Genomic DNA, 20782 nt, shown 5'->3' with positions numbered 1-20782 from the left:
TATTACTATTAGTAATATTACTAAGCTCCCACCAGGCACCACTGTGCCAGATGAACAATGTTTTATAGCAAGAAAGCACAGTTCATGGCCTGACAGTTCCCTTACAACTGAAACTTGACGTGTCGCAATCTTTATGCAGGTCACACAACTGGTCTGTCGTTAAATAATGACCGGCTCTACAAACTCACATATTCCACCGAAGTTTTTCTTGATCGGGGCAAAGGAAAACAAGAAGACAGTGTAGGCTACCAAATTTCATCTAATGTGGATGTCATCTTACTCTGGAGGAATCCTGATGGCGATGATGACCAACTTATCCAAATCACAGTAGGTATCCTCTACCAGAGATGTGAAGATTAGAGGTCAGCAAAGTCTTTGTGAAGTGCATCATTCAACGCTTTTGTGCTCTTTGTTATATATCCATTTAGTTTGTTATCTATAACTAAAATAAGTAGATCTACAGTTTTGAAATTTTTGCTAATCAAAAGTGGTGTGGTCTTTCCAAGTTGTTGAATCAAGCAAAAGAAGATATATGCTGGTAAGTAACTATAGCATGATGTTCAATTCTACATTTTGCATTAATAGGCACACTTAAACTAAAATTCACTTGAGATGTTTTAGGAATGAGAAGTCTGGAATCCATAGTCATGTGAAAAACAAGACCATTCTAGCATAAAGAAGAGATAAATAGGGAGGTCTCAATTTTTCTGAGTTCTTTCATGTAACAGAATGACCAATGAGGAAGTGAACCAATTCTGTCTTCTTCCTGAGGTAAGAACCATGCACTGGCCTGCATCACAGTGTTTGGTCAGTTATGATAATTAGATTTATGTGTTGAGAAAGGAAGTCAAATTAGATGGCTTCTGGGGCCTTGAACTTTCAGTTTTAATATATAGTGATTCCATATTTGCTTTTAAGAGCCTAAAGGCAATAGATTTCTCTAGTAAAGTCAGTTATTCTTCTCCACGTTAGTGTGAAACAGGTACACAGGACCAAGATCTGTTCCCTTGTAACTGATAAGTAGTTGTTGATAAACTTTATAATGAGGTATCAGTGTAATACGTGTACCAAGTGATCTTTGCCTCTTTGGATGTCTCTCATAGTTGTTGTATCTTCCAAGTTGGATCAAAACTTCATCATCCATCTCTCTGAGCCATTTCTCAATAGGACAGTAAAGTACTGTGAAGTAAATGTACTTCCTTGTTCAGTAACCAGACTGTTCATCTTTAATTTTGCATATGTAAGTGAAGTACAATGGATTAACATTACGTTCAAAAAATGGTAAAGTAAAGAGACCAGGCGGACAGCAACAGTCAACATGAATAAGGAGAGTAACTGACAAAAAAGAACCACCTTCCATTCATAATTATTGTAAACCTGAATTCACAGATTTCTTTAAGAATCAGTATTTTTACCTAATTCAAAAACCCAATTTTTAGATACCTTCTCCATTCTTTTAAAGTTAATGGCTAAGTCCTATGAATCATGAATTGAAAACCAACAGAATACATTATGGACAACACTGTTTATTGCTTTATCACTTTATTTTCTAAGAGACTGTAATGGAAATAGACATAGCAAGTTTTTCTAACAGGTTTCTTTCCATGATTCCAGATGAAAGATGTAAATGTTGAAAATGTGAACGAGCAGAGAGGAGAGAAGAGCATTTTCAAAGGAAAAAACCCACCCAAAATTATAAGAAAAGAAAACCTAGAAGCTTTACAAAGACCTGTGCTCCTTCATCTAGTCCATGGAAAGGTAAAAGTGATTTTGGGGATCCCACATCTTTCCTACTTCAAATTTTTCTTCCCGTCAGTAGTTATTATTTTGAAGTAATCATGATATCATCACTTTCATAGTAAATGGAACTTTTTCAAGAATAAGTAGAGATTGCAAATTAAATACTTCAGAAGTAAATCAAGGCATTGAATTCACTTATATTTTTTAGCCATTTGTTTCCCATTTTTATGAAAATCTTTATAGTAGAATCAAGTATTTTTTGAGAGGCATTCTTAAAAGGTATATTCCTTATTAAATTAAGAAGGATTAGAAAAATACTGTAACTCACTAGGTCATCACAAGTGATTATATCATTTGGGAAAGTAGACAAATTATGAGATTAAAATGAACTAATTTAGATTAATGATATTAACTCATAAGAATATCAGTATCTGGCTAATGTACAAAACTGAAGCTTTTGAAAGGGCATGGCATTCCCAAGGTTGAGTTGATTTTTTAAAAAAGTACTTAGAGCTTATTTAAAAACTATGATTTTGAAAAGCATTTTATTTATTAATGTATGAACACTATAATATCCATTTGGAAGTTTGCTCAGAGAATTCTGTAAGTGTACATTACTTATGATTTGATTGTAGTCTATTAAAAATGGCCTAAATATGTTTGGAATTAAGATACAATTGTGATCAGTGAATTACTAGACATTACATATGTAGACTTATGAAAAGCATAGATATTATATTGACAGACCTAAAAACATATCTGTAAAGATGATCAATTTTAGGTACCAAAGTAGAAAAATAGTAAGAGATCATTAGAGTTTAAGTGCCATGTGTCTCCAAAATGTCTCTAGATTAAAATTTTCTAGATTCAAAATAAAGGTAAAAAAATACTTTATAAATTTCAGACATGTAATATATTTCTAATAATGATGTGCATTTTTATAGGAAGTACTAAAAAAGGACTCTTGTGTTGTTATTTCTACAACCAAATATGAATCCCCATCTTAAGAATGCTTTTCTTCTCCTTGTCAAAATATTTATCATGCCTCAGGCTTTGCTCACAGCCCCTTTCTTTTATAAAGTTTATATCCTTCCAACCAGTTGGAAATCACCACCCCTCTTTAAAACCTGCTTAGCACCTTGTAGCTTACTCATAGCCCTTATCACTGTCCTTTGGTCATTTGTGTTCATTATTAGATTATGGGTTTCAGTAGAGAAAATTCCCATTGCTCTTTATGTTCCAGGCCCTCCCTCTCTCCTTCGTGCACTTCCACTCCCTTCCTCCCCAGCGTACCCAGAACCATGCCTTGTACCGACTGACTTGGTATTCCAGGAGTATTTCCTAGCATTCTCCCAAACCCCGTATTCTTCTAGGCTCATTTATATTTGGTGTTTATCACTGTATGTTGAGATTCTCTCTGTATCTGTCTGCATTCAGTATTCAGAGTAAGCTCATGGGCGCAATTGTGTCTTTAACTCTGTATATTCAGTGTCTTTGCTCATAGTGGCCACTCAATGAATGTTTGTAAACTAAAGGAATGAGTGTATAAGGATACCTGGGGTTAAAATGAGTTGAACTTTGAGAGTTTGGGCTTTGGTTATTGTTTGCTTAATAATAGCTAAATCAGACTGAGCACTTATTGTGCACCAGAGGCCGAAGGCATTTCATGAATTCTCTCTTCTATCCTCATGACAGCTCTGGGAAGCATCTTGTAATAGATTAGGAAACCAAATTTAAGAGCAGTAAAGAAACTTGCCTAGGCTCCTACAACTGGCAAGCAGTGGAGGTGGTATTAAAATAGAAGGTCTAATTTCAGAGGCTAGGTTGGAAACCTCTACATTATACTGTCTTCTAGCAGTAAGGCTTTGGGGAAGTACCACCTCTTTGGGGGACTTGTAATATTCCTATTTTATCCTTCAATGTATCTAGTAACTCACTTGATGTTCATATGGCACAACAACTTAAAATACTATTTTTTTTCCTCTCTGGCCTTCCAATGTGTAAAGACACTTGAGCCTGTAAAATATTAGTTGCATTTATAATCTTAATGACAGCCTCCATTTTATAGCCCCTTGGGTAGCAGTGGAGTACAAAGTCTTGTTACACACACAAAAGGACTTGGTGCCCTCACTGTTCAAAGGCTGGGCTGGAGCTGCCACATCATTATATCGGTGACTCCAACATGCCAATTCTACACGAGCTGTGATTGTAATGATTTACGATAGCCTCCGGTTAAAGTGCACTGTGCTCTCTATCAATGATATGATTAAAGTACTTGTTGGAAAAAAAAAAATATGGCCCTGGAGACTAAGAAGCCATGTGGAATTTTCAGCCACATCACTGTCAGAAAGATCATTATTTAAATGATCACTTCAATTTACTATGAGAGGAATTATGAAAGGAAAATCTGAACTACTGATTGGCAGTGTTATTAAAAAATATGTTCTACCCCAGGTTCGAATTAAGTTTTACCCCCTTGAAATTTCTGTGATTTCAAGGATGCTGAGCAGCATGTATTTTTTTGTCTTTCTGGAGCCCCTGTTTTAAGCTCCTACATTTGCATTATAAACGAGAGCCCATTAAAACACTCAAATGCATATTTATTGCACATAATCTTTTTTCCATGCCCACTCATCTTCCCTATATAGGTGTTTGGGCATGGCTCTAGTTTTGTCTACAAATCATATAAGTGAAGTTGGAAACATGACAGTTTCCTGGTTAAGTTGATTAACACTGACAAGCAAAAGATGCATGGGTTCTTTTTTGGGCCTGAAATGCTAATCCAATTAACTGGATAATTACCAGATTTCCATTTCTGGTTTTCACTGTCACTGTTGATTAAATTAACCTCATAGCTGCTGAGATGGCCCTTTATTTTGTGTGTTGTTTCTGGGCATTGATTTGTTCCCTGAATCTGGCAGTTTGGGTCCTTCACACACACATAAGAAATAGGACACCTTCAAAACCTTCAATTCTTCATCTATATCTTCACTCGTCTGTGTTCCAGCGTGTCATGGCCTAGCTATACTCTGTTAGATATGTATAACAAAGATGTATGTAGAGACATTGCTCCAGCTAAGTAGATTAAATAAAATGATTAGTTTGTTTGCTGGGATTCTTTTTGTTTATTTTTGGTATTTGGGCCAGTTAATGGAATTTTGCTTTCTCTTATTCTTAAAGAATGTAAAAATTAAGGGGATGTATGGAAACATTTTTTCCCCCAAGAAAAATAGTATGATGAATCCCTACGAATTCCAAGGCAAAATTGGCCCTCAAAATTTGACAAAAAGAGGCACTGCATCTCCTTTTCCCCAACTCACTCATTTTCCTCTATGTTTGGTTTCCTTGGGTTTAAGACTTAATTTGTAACTAGCTGGTATCACTGTTGCTTTCCGGAAGCTGTGGGTTCTGTGAATTTAGATAAGAGTCCTGTGCTCTCAGATGTTCAGAGCTCATTTCAAAACTGAATGAAGAAAATCAGCTTTATGGGCTGAATGTAATAAAGCTTACTTGGTTCTTGTTGCAAAATAATGAATTTAAGATTATTGCTGTGACAGCCAAATGGATTGAACTGCAAAGTTCTGACTTACTATATTTTTAATTTTTGAGAGCCTACTCAATTCTAACACTTTAGCGTTTTTAAGTATTTAAGCCCTAAAGATAACAGCCATACAAGTGAGGAAAACCAGATTTGTCCACTTTTCTAGTTTTAGGGAAACAATAAATATTAATAGAGTAATGAAAAAAAACCCTTTTTGTCTTCCAGTTTATCTTGTTCAATCTGTTAGGGAAAAAAAAGTTGTTAATACCATTTTTTTAGAGATCTAGCAGTCAAGATCAAAGCTTGATCTGTAGGCATGAGCCATTGATAAAAGAGCATTTAATCTTTTCTGTAGTCCAAAGATTAAATCAGAGAACTACGTTGCCTGAAATTTTAAGGAAAACTTTATATAAATACTTCAGGCACATTTTATAGCCTGGAAGGAAAGTGAGGATACTGATGACCATACAAGTGTTTTCACCATTTAATGGCTCCTCTTTTCTTTCTGAAGTACTTAAGACTCAAGCCACAAAAATCACAGGTCGTAGGCTATGTGTATTGCCACTATGTGAGTCCTTCTGGCTATGTCTGGGTTTAAGCGATCCACTTATGAACCTTTAATAATCATGATATCTGGAGATATACTTCCAGAAATTTGAAAAGGAAGTTACACTGTAATTCTGAAAAGGAAGGAAGACCCAGTTTACAAAATAGAACGTCAGAAACTCAGCCTTGGATCTGAGAAATTGCCAGTGATTTGTTTGAGAATATGATACCATGGATTTTCAGACGCTGAGGTCACCATTCCAGTTCCTTTTTAACCTGGACAAACACAATTCCAACATTTATAGGTTTGTTCAGTATAATGACTAAAATTAAATGCTGGAAAAAGTACCTAGTAAGTTTTTCGCTAGGCAGAGTATATGTAGAAAATAAAAATAGAGATTTGAGGCACTTGTTTGGCTAAGTCAGGCCGAATATTCTCTTCTAAGGTGTGAGAGTTTTCATATCGGTTGAATTGTTCTATTGGTATTAATTGAATTCATTATGTAATTACTGAGCTTTCTGTTTTACTTGAGAAATCATGGTTGGTTTTAAAGAGAATAGGAAGGCATTCAGGATATTTCCAGTAGGAATGCTCAGCTATAATTACCATAGACCTTGAGGATTTTTACAAGGAAGCCATATCCATGCTCTACTTCTAAATTGTGTGAGGTGTTTGGAGTTAATACAGGGTGAAAAGTGACAGAACTTCCAGAAAATTCTCTGTATTTTTATTCTTGTTTCTTAAACATGACCTAAATTACCAAAATGGTATGAGACATTGTTATCACCCCAGGCCTATAAATGTCAAGGATAAAACAAAGCTAAGCCACTGACCATTACAGACAAATCACAGTCATCCTCCTCATTTCAACCTCATCTCTTGCCTTCCGAAGGGACTCAAGGCAGTGCCTGTGTCAGGGCATGCAATGGTAACATTCTCAACCTCAAATCCTCCAGCCATCTCTATCTCCTTATATCCAGGGTCTACATGAGTGCTCTGGAGGGCCAGAGAAAATCACCCCTGTGGAATTTTGTCCATGGACCTTATGGCCGTGTGTAGGCCCTTGTCATAGCCCTTAGAGGTTGTGCTAGCTTATGAGTATCAAGTATGTTAATTGATATTATCTTCCCAGAACTGATTTCTTTGTTTTAAACATTGGTTCATTTTTGTTTCAAGCAGTGTTGCAGGTAGGGAACATATTGATATGTTCAAAGAAAATATTCCTGATTTCTCTTCCTTGGGCAATCCTTCTTGCTTTCACAGAAATCTCAGTCTAAATCAGCTCACTCTTTCCTTCCCTAGGCTATGCCCATCATGTTCAGAGCCTTAATTATCTGTCTCCCAAAGTTTTATATTTTCATGGTCTAGCTTTGTAGAAACTTAAATAATATCTTTTTACAAAAAAAGAAATCCCCAGCTTTGGAGTAACAGATCTCTGTCTTCCAGATTGATAAGGGTGAAAATCTGATCTTTCCCACTAATTATTTAACAAAATTGAAAAATGATGCATTTTTACTTCATATATGTTTGTCTCTCCCCCACCCCAGGTCAAAGATTTCTACTCATATCCAAATGAACCGGTGGCTATAGAGAATCTCAAGAGAGGATTGGCTAGCCTATTTCAGATGCAGTTAAGCTCTGGAACCACCAACGAGGTACTTACTAATATTAAGGATCCAGTATATTATTTGTCGATAGTTACAGAGGTTGCTTATATGGATTTCTATTTTAAGAAATTCAGTAAAAATTTACTACTATGGTAATGCTCAGAAAGGGTGACTAGGGTGGTTAAGTCTCATTTACATGTGAAACAGATTGCCATTTATCCCAATTTGTACCCAAATACAGGGTGAAGGAAATTTGAATCTATTATACTAAGGAGACTTCAGAATGACTAAATGGCAGAGGTGCAGAAAACATTGGGGAGCATTTCAGTGGCATCACTGTACATCACTATCCCATGGGGACCTTATTTAAGATATGGATTCCCTGCAGAGATTCTGATTCAATAGATTAGGGAGGACCTGAGCATCTGTATTACAACAGTTTTCTCAGAGAGTTTGGATGCCTTGTCAGTTTGGGGAACCAGAGGTCTATACCAACCCCCTTCATTTTACGGATGAAGAAACTGGGGTTAAACTAGAGAAGTTAAGTTTCTCTCCCAGTATCACACTTTGGGTCAAAGGCAGGGCTGAGTCTGAGTTACCTGTTCTGAATTCAGCCAACCCAGGAATGGGTGAAAAAAATCTAATTGACAGGGCTGGGCCAAGGGAATATTGGGTAGTTTACTAGAATAAAAGCCACGTGTGGTGCCAGTTGAGACCCAAGGGAAGGGACAGAGAAGCTAAACAGTCTGTGAAGGCAAGAATTTGCCCACACTCAAATTGTTAATGTGACTTACAATGAGTTGAATTAATCCCACAAGTTTTTAAGGATTTCTAATTATATTCAGCTAGTCAATGAGGGAGTACATGCCCATACTCACATCTAGATACAGCATTAAAAGTCAGATCCCTTTCCCACGTAATTATCCACTTACAAGAGGTTTTGATTATGATCAGGTCATTTGTCCAATTCTTCCTAGATGTTAAAGAGAGGTAGGAAATCCTTTATTATTACTGGGGCAACAGAAGGTGCTCGTAAGACCCAACAAAAGAGGATGAAAAAGAATCCACACGTTTCAGGAACACTGAATTCTTCCTGTCCTTTGGTCTTGTCAGCCTGGACAAAAAAGCAGCCCCCTATCACAATATCAGGAACCCCAGTTTTCAGGCCGCTTCCCTCTAGAATTTAAGTGGTCCATGTGAAAATCCTTAAAGATGTATTTTTACTTTTCTTTTTAGGTAGATATCTCTGGGGATTGTAAGGTGACATACCAGGCTCATCAGGACAAAGTGACCAAAATTAAGGCCTTGGATTCATGCAAAATAGAGAGATCTGGATTTACAACCTCAAATCAGGTATGATCGATATCACGCTTTTTAAGGCATCCAAATAATTACATTTTATAGATATTAATTTAAAATAACAGAAGGGGCGCCTGGGTGACTCAGTGGGTTAAAGCCTCTCTGCCTTCGGCTCAGGTCATGATCCTAGGGTCCTGGGATCGAGCCCTGCATTGGGCTCTCTGCTCAGCAGGGAGCCTCCTTCCCCCTCTCTCTCTCTCTGCCTGCCTCTCTGCCTACTTGTGATCTCTATCTGTCAAATAAATAAATAAAATCTTAAAAAAAAATAATAGAAGTATAAGGTAACAAATAATTGGGGAACATTTATAATATTTAGTTTAGGGTATTGTTTCACACATACCAAATGAAAAGGTTTATTTTCATATGTTACAAGTTTGGGTGGTGAAGGAAAGGTATTAAGAGGAAGCTCTTTTGAAAATTAGAAGAGAGTTTGCTATTTGACTTGATTCAGAGATAAAAAGCTGATTGTTGCAACTATAAATATTTATTTACTTACATATTTATTTATTTAGGTCTTGGGTGTCACTTCAAAAGCCACATCTGTTACTACCTATAAGATAGAAGACAGCTTTGTTATAGCTGTGTTCGCAGAAGAGATACATGCTTTTCGGATGAATTTTCTACAGACCATTGCAGGCAATATAGTATCAAAGTAAGATAATGAGGATATTTAAATTCTCTTTTTTATTCTTTGATATATTATTATATTTGGCTTTTAAATATACATGTTAGAAATGCTAAATGTATGTATAGTTTATGTATGTATTTGTTATATAGAGAGAGTTTTCTCATTTTGACTGTTAGCTTCTTGAGAACTGTGATTATATCTTATTCACCATTAGTTTTTATGTCATCTACAATAATTATGGCATCTGTTTTTAATAGAATTTCATTTAAAATTGTATCAATCATTTATTGAATCGATATACATTTTAAAAAGGCAAACTACTTGATTTGCTCTAGTTTATATTCTAATTTCTCTGTCGATCTTTCCAATGGTAAGGTTAAAAAGTGGTGGCATTTGCATGTTCTCTCTTTGAGATTTTTGTTGTTATTGTTAAGAAGCACATAAAAATTCCATCATAAAGTGATATGACAGGATTTTTGTATTTTTGATTTATAATACTGTATTCAAGCCCATTATTTCAGTGTGAGAAAATTTCTCTGGTCGGAAGTTCTCAGGGGCTTAAGGACAAGAATTTTCAAATCTAAGAGAATAGTTATTTTCAGATTTTAATTTAGAAGATTTCCTAACATTAAATATATTCTATCTTATGCCATCACTTGTCAAACGCTTTCTCTCAAGTAGCTCTAATATCAGAGTGCAGTGGATGCAAAGTCTTGGGAGAAGTGCTTCACACCATAAAGGCTTGAAAATTCTTTTGAAGTCTCATCTGGATAGAATTTTGCATTTTGCTTTGCACCATATTCTTTTCATGTATTTTTGTATAAAATAAATATTTTAAATTACTTATCAGGTCTATCAGGTTTCCACTGCCCTACAACAAACCACTACCAATTTAGTGGTGCAAAAAGCAACCGTCATTTTATTATTCTTTCTCGGAATTCTGGGTCTCGCCTTGGCTCAGCGAGGCATGCCTTGTTTGGCCTCTATTCTGCAGTGGCAGTCACTGACCAGAGCTGGTTCAAAGTTTGCTCCCTCCCCTATTTGCTATCTGGACTGGGAAGACTGAAACGTCTATGGTTTCCCCAAGCATTTCTCTTTATCAACATGTGGCCTCTCAAAATGGCAGCTTCAGGGAGTCATACTTTGTACATGGCAACTCAAGTCTCCAGAGGGACATGTGCTGCTGGCATTCCAGATGAAGGCTGAATTTCCTTTTTAAGATTTAGCCTTAGAAGTCACATAGTTTTCTTCCACTGTCCCTCTCTTAGTTGGGGGAAATCACAGAGTCCTGCCCAGGATCAAGGATAGGCATGCAGTCTACATCTTGGTGGGAGAAAGCATTTCAGGCAAAAAACATCGTGGAAGTAATTTTCAGTAAATACGATTTCCTAATTATCTTAGTTAACAAATGGTTGTACGGATGATATTTTCAGAAAGCAGGGCTAAATTTAAAAGAAGTGACAACACGTATCTTCTTTAGCATCTGAGCAAGTTTTCTTCCCTGTATTCTCTTAAGTCCAGACCCAGATTTTGAAGCCCTTGAGTAAAATTGTTGTTCCAAGAAGATTTCATAATTATCTTGAGGTTTCTGCAGTTTGAAAGACACGGACTCACATAGTGTGAAGAAATTTGTATCTGGTTTGCCAAAAGAATGGCAATCAGTAGCTTGTTCACTCAAAAGAAAGCTGCTAATGTGATAATTTCTCTTCCTTGATTGTGCAGGCAGAAATTAGAGCTGAAGACCACTGAAGCAGGCCCAAGACTGATACCCGGAAAGCAGGTTGCAGCCATAATTAAAGCCGTTGATTCAGAGTACAGGGCTCTTCCCATCGTGGGACAGAACTTCCAGAGCGAGTGTAAAGGATGCCCTTCTGTAAGTGTGAACAACTGCGTGGGGTGGTCAGACAGGGGAATAATCATGGCTTAAAATTCAACTTTCCTTTTGTTTCCAGTGGAAGCTTCAGTTAATTCTTTGAAGAAAGCTTATGAAGAGCTACCAGCCACCACTGAATTCTAATGGCACTAGCACATAACCGTATGCACCCGAGATGATGTGTAATCCAACAGTAATTAACTAATAATTATCGTCCACTCATTTCAAATTAAAAATGTTATGACTTAAGGGCAGCTTCTGAATAATAATACCTAGAATGCAGTGGGGGGTAAAGGGCTTAATGAAATTCGGGGAAAGCATGTTGTGTGAAGAGCATGGACAGGAATCTGAATCCTGAAAGTTCTACCACTGAATAACAGTAAGTCCTCAGGTGAAATATTTTACTGAGCTCAGTGTTCTGAGTATTGATGTGAGGACTAAAAGAGGATACTGAGCTCTCTGCTAAATTAGGAAAATTTTCTTTACCACACCCCCACTCCCTTACCATTACAGACAGAAATGAGATAACCCATCTCCAAGGAAAAGCATAGGTCATCATAACATTTTAAGTCCAACAAAGAGAAATTTCATTTATTGCATGAGTCAGTTGTGATGATGACCTGTGTCAGATGTGATGATGAGTCAGTGTGATGATAGGATGTTGGGGTCCAGCATTTCCTAATACTTAGCCTCTTGTCGGGAGAACAAACCCTTGGCTTCATGCTCTGTTGGTAGCTACCAGAAAATGCCATTTCCTTGGATATTATTGGCATTCAGAGAAGTAGAATTATCAAGAACTAATGTCATAATTTGCTTAAAGTATAAGACACTAAGTCATTGCTAATTTCTCAAATTTATCAAAATTGAGCTAAGGAAAAAACAAGAAGTAAGAATCATCATTCTTAAATCTCATTTTTTGTTTGTTTTTCTTCCATATATAAGTTAATGTTCCAGAGTAAATTTTATAATGTGTCATATGAAGGTGGAAATTATTTAGGAAAGTGACTGATTAAACCAATCATCTTTTTTAATGCTGTGAACTATTAATTTCTCTCCCCATGTATTAAAAATTATAAGCCATTTTTAGATTTGATAATTACTTCTTCATTATTGCAGGAAGGGTTTTTGTCTTTGAGGAATTGCTTTCGCAATTTCAGTACATTGTCACCATTGCAAACCTTTTAAGAAAAAAAATCTGAATTCACACTAGTATGCTCTCTGCCCTCAGAAATGACCCAGTAGGTCTTTAGCTAAGAATAGTTGGAATTTTGCTTTAGAATACCCTCTTAAGATTAGATAATCAAAAAGGATTTAAAAAGGAGAAAATATGTGTCTATTGCTTGTTAGGAGTGAATAATTTAAATATTAGTAGAATGCTGATTACCCCAGAATTAGAGAGCTGGAGGTCACTAACAGGATTAAACTCATTTTTTACAATGAGGGGAAAAGTGGTAAACTATGAAAAATCAATTGATTTGAAAATCAATCATTTCAAAGCCAGAATATCACTAATTAGAATTATTTACTATTGTTAAAATCATGATAGAATAACAATAGTATGAGAATACTTTCATCTAAATACTACTCTGCTTAACATGCAAGTAATGAACCGTTCAGACCTTAGCATAGTTAAACATTGCATTTCATAAAAACAATAAAATGAAGAGATAGAATAGGGAGCTCAAGTTATTACGAAGACTAATTTTCAGTGAGGTCGCAGTACATAAAAAACCTGACACAGTTATTCAGCAATTTTATGTTTTCCCCCCTTCCAACATCTCCTGCCCTTAAAGAAAATTCTGCGCAATTGAAGGATGGTCGTCAGAGCCTGGCCTTGGGTCTAATTCCCTTGGTGTAACGAATGACCTTATAGGCCCGGAAGCCTTGGTTCTTTGGAGCTAAGTACTAACAGTCAAAAATGGTCCTCTTGCAGAAGAATAGTACAGGGGTTCAGGAGGCCTCTAGATTTGTCTCTGAGAGTCACAGGAATGTGAGGGGGCAGGTGGCAATCAGGGATATGGAGGTAAGACACAAAAACCTTCTTTTGCTTGTCAGTTACAAGGCAAGCTTTCTTTCTGGGGAGAGCATCCCTTGACAATGTGGATGTTCAGAATCCCGAAAGTGGTATGAGCCTGCAGCCTGGTTTCTTTCAGCTGGCGGAGCACTGGCAGTCGACCAGAAAACACCTGCAGCCTGACAACCTCTCCAAGGCTGAGGCTGTCAGAAGCTTCCTGGCCTTTATTCAGCATCTCCGGACGGCAAGAAGAGAAGAGATCCTCCAGATCCTCAAGGCTGAAAGCAAGGAAGTGTTGTAAGTTCCTGAATCTGGTGCGGGTTGTCTGTAGAAAAGCATTTCTGGGTTATTGCATTCTTCTTAAGCAAGAAAGACCCCTTTTAACCAACCGCCCAACTTCCAAATCAATTACTGTGTTGTTTTTGCATTTTCATCAAAGAGTTATTATGCCACGATACAGTAATTTAACAATCACTTGGCCAGAAATATGTGAGAACAAAGTTTTGGCAGTGAGTCAGAATGAACATTTTTTGAGTGTTTATGAGTTTAAATCGGGTCTAAATTGGTACATAGATAAGGGAGGACAGGGCTTCATCTTGACCCCAGGATGCATGTGCTGCCTCCCTGTGTGTGGACCTATTAATTTACATTCGAAAAGATTCTGGAGTTGATTATAAAAACAGAAAAAGAGTATGACTTTTCAATTGAAAAATGTGATTTTATTAAAGATCATATGCATCAAAACCATTTTTTATATAGAAAAATTGAGGGGTCAATTGGGTGCCTTGGGTGGCTCAGTGGGTTAAGCCTCTGCCTTCAGCTCAGGTCATGATCTTAGGGTCCTGGGATCAAGCCCCACATCAGGCTCTCTCTTCGGCAGGGAGCCTGCTTCCTCCTCTCTCTCTTTGCCTGCCTTTCTGCCTACTTGTCGCCTTTCTCTCTCTCTCTCTCTCTCTGTCAAATAAATAAATAAAATCTTTAAAAAAGAAAAAAAAAGAAAAATTGAGAACTAGGGAAATAGTCAAAAGGATCTAGAAAAAAGAAATCTGTGCATTATTTGAATGTTTGCTGCAAGTGTGATTCATTGACATGCATAATAAAGAGAGTTGACTTAATTCTCAGATTTACTTTGTAAATGCAAGTGGTTTTTGTCTGTAACATAGAATTTGTACATACAAATTCAGCTGTATGGTACTAATTACCCTAATGATAAAGAAAGTGGCTCAATTAATTTGACAGTCAAAAATAGCCATTAACATAATAAAAAATGGAAATTGGCCAACTTATACACACACACACACACACACACACACACACACACACACACACACACAAACATACACACAGTACCAGTAGCTGTTGTCACTGAGTTCAAAGAACTCAGTTCTCCAAGAAGAGAATTGAGATTTTTTTCAAGAAGTTGTTCATTCTTTTTTTTTTTTTTTTTAAAGATTTTATCTATTTATTCGACAGAGAGAGATCACAAGTAGGCAGAGAGGCAGGCAGAGAGAGAGAGGAGGAAGCAGGCTCCCCACCAAGGAGAGAGCCTGATGCGGGGCTCGATCCCAGGACCCTGGGATCACGACCTGAACCGAAGGCAGAGGCTTTAACCCTCTGAGCCACCCAGGTGCCCCAAGAAGTTGTTCATTCTTGATTCTATTTGTTATTTACTTGCCTCGAGGACATTTTTAAAATTGATAGGAATTCCATATGACTAACCAAAGTTGGTTGCTGTCTTCAAAAAATAAATATTTAAACCAGAAGTTGAAAAATACACAAAATCAGAGATTCTCAGACTCCTGTTTTAATCATAGAACTTTAAAGTATATTTGTAGGGTGATTTATCTTTATAGGAAAGGCAAAGATAAAAGATACTGACAAGAAAAGTTAAAGAAATTGATATTAGTTTAGAATGGAGATTGACTTAAACTTTAACCTTATTTGTATCCTAAAAACCTTAAGATAACAATTATTTGGATAATTTCATGATGTAGTTTCTAAATCAGATTACAGGTTTCTTCCGCTACCCAAAAGTGAAGCCTTCCTATGAAACCTTTTGTAACCCAAAATGGTGTTAAGCAAAGAATTACCATTAATTTACATGGAAAATTTTTGAGCATTTTCAGACCAAAAAAAAAAAAAGATATCTCTTAGGTTTTTCTGATACCTTAGAACACATCTTGCAAATGGATACACAAAATAAATGGAGATATAGCCCAGATGCTCATAGACACAGTTCTAAGCTATGGTGGCCTGATGCTGAGATGCTGAGTGTAGGTCCCAGGGAAGGGGATTTGTGTGACCATATGCTGTTCAGGGGGCACACTGCCTTTATAATGGGCTTGCTACAAAACATGTTGAAGGCTATTTTGTTTTTAACTTTTTTTTTTTTGTAAAATCAAAAATCCTCTTCAGATTTCTTCTGGTTACCAAAAACAGGTACTAATGTAGGTCTTTTGTAAAAGCAAAGTAGCCTAACACAAACTTTGGAAAAACAGGGAATACTCGTATTTATGTAATATTGTACTATATAATATGAATCCACAGGTAATATAGTGTAATAGAAAGGATACTAGGATGAACTAAAATCAGAAGACCTAGTTTAGTTTCGTTTTTTTTTTTTTAATGTTTATTTATTTGAGAGAGAGAGAGTGAGAGTGAGCAGGGGGAGGAGCAGAGGGAGAGAGTCTCAAGTAGACTCCGCACTGGGCAGGGAGCCCCACAGGGGATGCATTCCCAGGACCCTGAGATCATGACCTGAGCAGAAGTCAAGAGTCAACACCTAACTGACTGAGCCACCCAGGCAAGTTTTTAATTTTGGGAGACCTGGTTTTTAATTTTGACCTCCAACAGCGTACAATCTTTGAGCAAATTGTTTACTTTTAGCCTCTCCAATCCTCACTTCTAATGTCTGTATAATACGGAGAATGATTCCTTCTATTTATTATAGCATAGTGAAAGACAGGGTGGTGGAATAAAACATTTCTCAAAGTGTCCGTTGTGTGTACCTTGTAATTTGCAAAATATTACCAAGTATGCCAAAAGGAAATAATTCTGTGAGCAGCTGAGTTGGAAAAATGCTGGGTGAAACCAAATTAAATAATTCTCTTGGCTGCAGAAATTTTCAACATCTCCAATTGTAAATTATTACATATAAGTTTACTTAAACATTTTCTAAACTTAAATAATCTTGAAGATCCCTTTCCTTACAGCATTTCATAGGAATAGAATCACATGGAAAAAAAAAAAAAAAACAACACTTTGGGAAACACTAATGTATTTAACAGACGATGGATTACAGAGTCAGAAAAACCTGAGTGTCAACCTCAGCTATACGCTTCACAGCTAGGGGCCGTTAACATCTCTGAGTCTGTTTCCTCATATGTAAGGGGGAATATTGACAGAGATGTCTCATGGGTTAAATGAAATATTTGTATTATTAACAGCATATATTTATCAAGTGTTCTAAGCACTCTGCATAGATTATGTAATCTAATCCTCCCAACAATTCTAAGGTAACCACTATTTTTAGCCCTGCCTTACAGACAAAGAAATGAAAGCAAAAGAGAAGTTGCATACCTAAAATTTCTGGTGCAGTACTTGTGTAATAGGCACCTAATAAGTATTCTCTCTCAGTCTCTCCTTCATTCACTACTAGGTTTTTGATTGATAGGAACAAAATGATAGAGTGCAAGTGTTTCTTTCTTTTTTTTTTTTAAGTATAAAGCACTAAACACATGTATGGTGTGTTTATACGATGTGGAACAAACTTACATTCATAATATATTCATCAGTATGACAAATAGTTTCAGAAATTTTAGCATCCCAGACTCAACCAGATTCCTGACAACCGGTGTATGTAATTAGAACTTGCCTATAGGAGTTCTACTCTGTCCACACATAACCATTATGGCTGAACATTGAACATGAACATGGTAACTATACCATGATATTTTTTATTTTTAGAAAAAAAGAACAACATCTTCTCCCTCAGATAAAAATTAAAATTAAAAGGATTTCCCATCTTTTCTTTAAATAATACTGCCTGAGTTAAACTAGGCATTTGAGAAATGTGTACATTTGCAAAGCTAATTAGACAAAAGAGAATCAATATTTGAGATCAATAACTCTGATGTCTTACTTATAGAGAAAAGGATTTGAACCTAATTTATAATTTTGCATGTATAATTTTGACATATAAATTTCCAAATTATGTTTGGTTTAGGCTATTACACTAAAATTAGTTTCTATATTCTGAGTATACATTGAATTAGAGAGTCATTAAAGGAAAGGTTTAAAATAAAATGGGGGGTATTTTTGAGGAAGTTATTCATTTTTTGTTTATTTTTAAAAAGATTTTATTTATTTATTTGACACAGAGAGAGAGGTCACAAGTCGGCAGAATAGCAGGCAGAAAGAGAGGGGGAAGCAGGCTCTCCGCTGAGCAGAGAGCCTGTTGGGGGCTCAATCCCAGGACCCTGGGATCACGACTTGAGCTAAAGGCAAAGGCTTAACCCACTGAGCCACCCACAGACCCCCATCATTTTTTGTTTATATTAAAAAATTTCACTTCTTTAGGAATTAAATTAATGGAGAGTCTGTGACTGGTAGAGATTTAAATAATGCCTTAAGCACACTGAATATTGATATCCATGACTCTCCTTTTTTGTAGGCCTCAACTGGTGGACGCTGTCACCTCTGCTCAGACTTCAGACTCATTAGATGCTATTTTGGACTTTTTGGATTTCAAAAGTGACAGTAGTGTTATACTCCAGGAGAGGTTTCTCTATGCCTGTGGATTTGCCTCCCATCCCGATGAAGAACTCCTGAGAGCCCTCATTGTAAGTCAAGTGAACACTGGGAAAATAAAGGCTCTCACTACTAAAAAGTTCATTAAGAATTTAGGCAATGATTGGATTATTTTCTATCCATTAATCCATTAACTAGTGAACTGTTTCGCATAGTGTCTTCTTTGCAATTCCTTTAAAATAACATAAACTGTATTATAAGGAAATTTAAAGATTATATTCACTTATCATATAATATGACATAGAACAAAATTTGAGAGGAGATGACTCTTGGTTATGCTTCAGAAATTGATTTTAAAAGATTTGTTTTGACCTCAAAATTCTTCTTGGCATTTAATACACAATACGTTGAAGAGATACAATTCTTCCAATACAAAAAAATTTGTATTGGAAACAAAAGATAGACTTCTCTTGGGTCCAAGATTTAAAAACAAAATGCGCTCTTATCCACTTACAATCTAGTGGAATAATTCATATCTTTTTGGAAAATGGGACCATTTGAGGACCTGATAAAACCATGAAGCTCCTCTTCACTCATATGCAAAATTTTAAATGTTTTTGGTTCACTGACACAGTGAACACAGTCCATAAACCCCTCAGGAGCTCATAGACTCATGTTAAGAAGATGTGGAGAGAAGAGATTCTATTAAGTCTTCAATTCAAGGTTAGAAAGTGAATTTGTATGTGTTGCCAAATCAAAATTTTGAATTTGCTATTAAGGAACATAAAACATTTTCCTTAGATATTGGTTACTTTGCTTCTTGAAAAAAATGTTTCTAAAATTGTCCCATGGAAATGCTTAAATGTTTTGATAACCTATTTTACCTCTGTTTACCAATTACTCTGGCTAATAGAGTAAGTTCAAAGGTTCCTTTGGGAGCGATGACATCAGAGAAACTGTTATGATCATCGCTGGGGCCCTCGTCAGGAAGCTGTGTCAGAATGAAGGCTGCAAACTCAAAGTAAGTGCAAATCCAGTCTCATGTGTTGTGCAGTTCCATATCTTTCTATGTCATACTCACTGGGCTGCCTATCACTGGCACTCCTAATCTCCCTTACCCTACTCCACTTTCTCTATTTCATAGCAGTTATTGTCATCTAGCATACTTTACAGTTCATTTATTCGTGACATTTATTGCTTATTTCTGTCTCTCACTGAAATGTAATCTCCATACAGAAATGTATCTTTGTCTTATTAATACCAATTGCTTAAAATAATAACTGATGCATAATAATGTTCAACAAATACTTCCTAAAGAGTGAATAGTCTATTACTCCCTTACCAATATATGTTTATTGAGTGCCCACTACATATGTGGCTTTCAGTGGCTTGTATGGTATAGTCCTTTTCCTCAGAAAAATGTTAGACTCTAGGGCTATCTCCTAGAGGAGAAGTTTTCTTTTCTTTTATTTTTTTAAAAGATTTTATTTATTTATTTGACAGAGAGAAAGAGAGAGAGAGAGAGATCACAAGTAAGCAAAGAGGCAAGTGGGGGCGGGGGAGCAGGCTCCCTGCCGAGTAGAGAGCCTGATGCAGGGCTCGATTCCAGGACCCTGAAATCATGACCTGAGCCAAAGGCAGAGGCTTAACCCTGAGACACCCAGGCCCCTGAGGAGAACTTTTCTTTTTAAAGGTTTATTTATTTATTTTAGACAGGGAAGGAGAGTATGAGCAGAAATGGCAAAGGGAGAGGGGAGAGAATCCCAAGCAGACCCCACACTGAGCATGGAGGCCTATGCGGGGCTCGATCTCACAATCCTGAGATCATGACCTGAGCAGAAACAAAGAGTCAGATCCTTAACTGACTGACAGCGGTGCCCTGAGGAGAGCTTTATAATAAGTGTGGTGTGCAGTTTTGAGTTTTGACGGAGGGAATTTAGTTACTTCTAATTATCCAGAATTTTACATTTTGTTTTTAATTTCATTTGCTCAAAGCTTCTCCATTTGTCTGAGTGGACTACTAATTTTAACATCTTTCTCATAGGAAACCAAAACCTTACTTTGTAAGCATAACTAGATATAGAAAATCCAAATGGATTAATATCCAAAGCAGCCTATCTTTCTATAATGCAAATAGATTAAAGATGCTGAATATATAAAAAAATCTTTTTTTGGTCCACATTTATTATACAGTCAGCTTCTAGTCAGCATTTTTCTTCTCTCTCAAAAAAGACACCACTATATTATTTTCCTTGCTGAGTGCTTGCTCTTCAAAATAATAGGGAGAACATTCTTGAAATAGTGCCCAAAGAGGCAACCTAAACTAGAATATAAATTAAGTACGAGAAAGATTACTAAAAAAAAGAAATGGCATTGAAAATGTTTGAACCTCAGCCTTTTGAGTTCTGGCAGAGATCAAATTTGTATTACTTCTATGACATCAAAGAACTATGACCGCTTAGATATTTTTTCAATTTCTATAATTATTTGAATAGCTGATTTACTTCGGTAATCGCATATCAAATATCTTGACTAAAGACAGAATTCATATATGAAACATCCATTCAGCAGAATTTAATAAGCATCTACTCTGTGCTTATTATTATTAGTCACTTAATATAAAGATACATAGATATTCTACCATCTTCAGAGAACTCCCAGTCCTTTTATCAAATAGAAACAAAAAAATAACATTGAAATATAAACAAAGTGCTCTGAGAATAG

At 36.3% G+C, this 20782-nt stretch overlaps 1 protein-coding gene across 1 annotated transcript in view; it reads left to right on the top strand.

Annotated features, from left to right (window-relative positions):
* The window catches only part of LOC123931091 (microsomal triglyceride transfer protein), a 46966-nt gene that overhangs the window by 5510 nt on the left and 20674 nt on the right, over positions 1-20782 (top strand). The window contains exons 2-10 of the mRNA XM_045987845.1: positions 140-327; positions 1615-1758; positions 7376-7483; positions 8672-8788; positions 9307-9446; positions 11145-11295; positions 13449-13606; positions 17982-18150; positions 18972-19079. Coding sequence (XP_045843801.1) covers positions 140-327; positions 1615-1758; positions 7376-7483; positions 8672-8788; positions 9307-9446; positions 11145-11295; positions 13449-13606; positions 17982-18150; positions 18972-19079 — 1283 coding nt within the window. The remainder of the gene's footprint in view (positions 1-139; positions 328-1614; positions 1759-7375; positions 7484-8671; positions 8789-9306; positions 9447-11144; positions 11296-13448; positions 13607-17981; positions 18151-18971; positions 19080-20782) is intronic.

The sequence above is a fragment of the Meles meles genome, chromosome 2, assembly GCF_922984935.1.
Source record: "Meles meles chromosome 2, mMelMel3.1 paternal haplotype, whole genome shotgun sequence".
NCBI classification, from domain to species: domain Eukaryota; kingdom Metazoa; phylum Chordata; class Mammalia; order Carnivora; family Mustelidae; genus Meles; species Meles meles.
The sequence above is the reverse complement of the archived record's forward strand: the minus strand, read 5'-3'. Positions and strand labels throughout refer to the sequence as shown.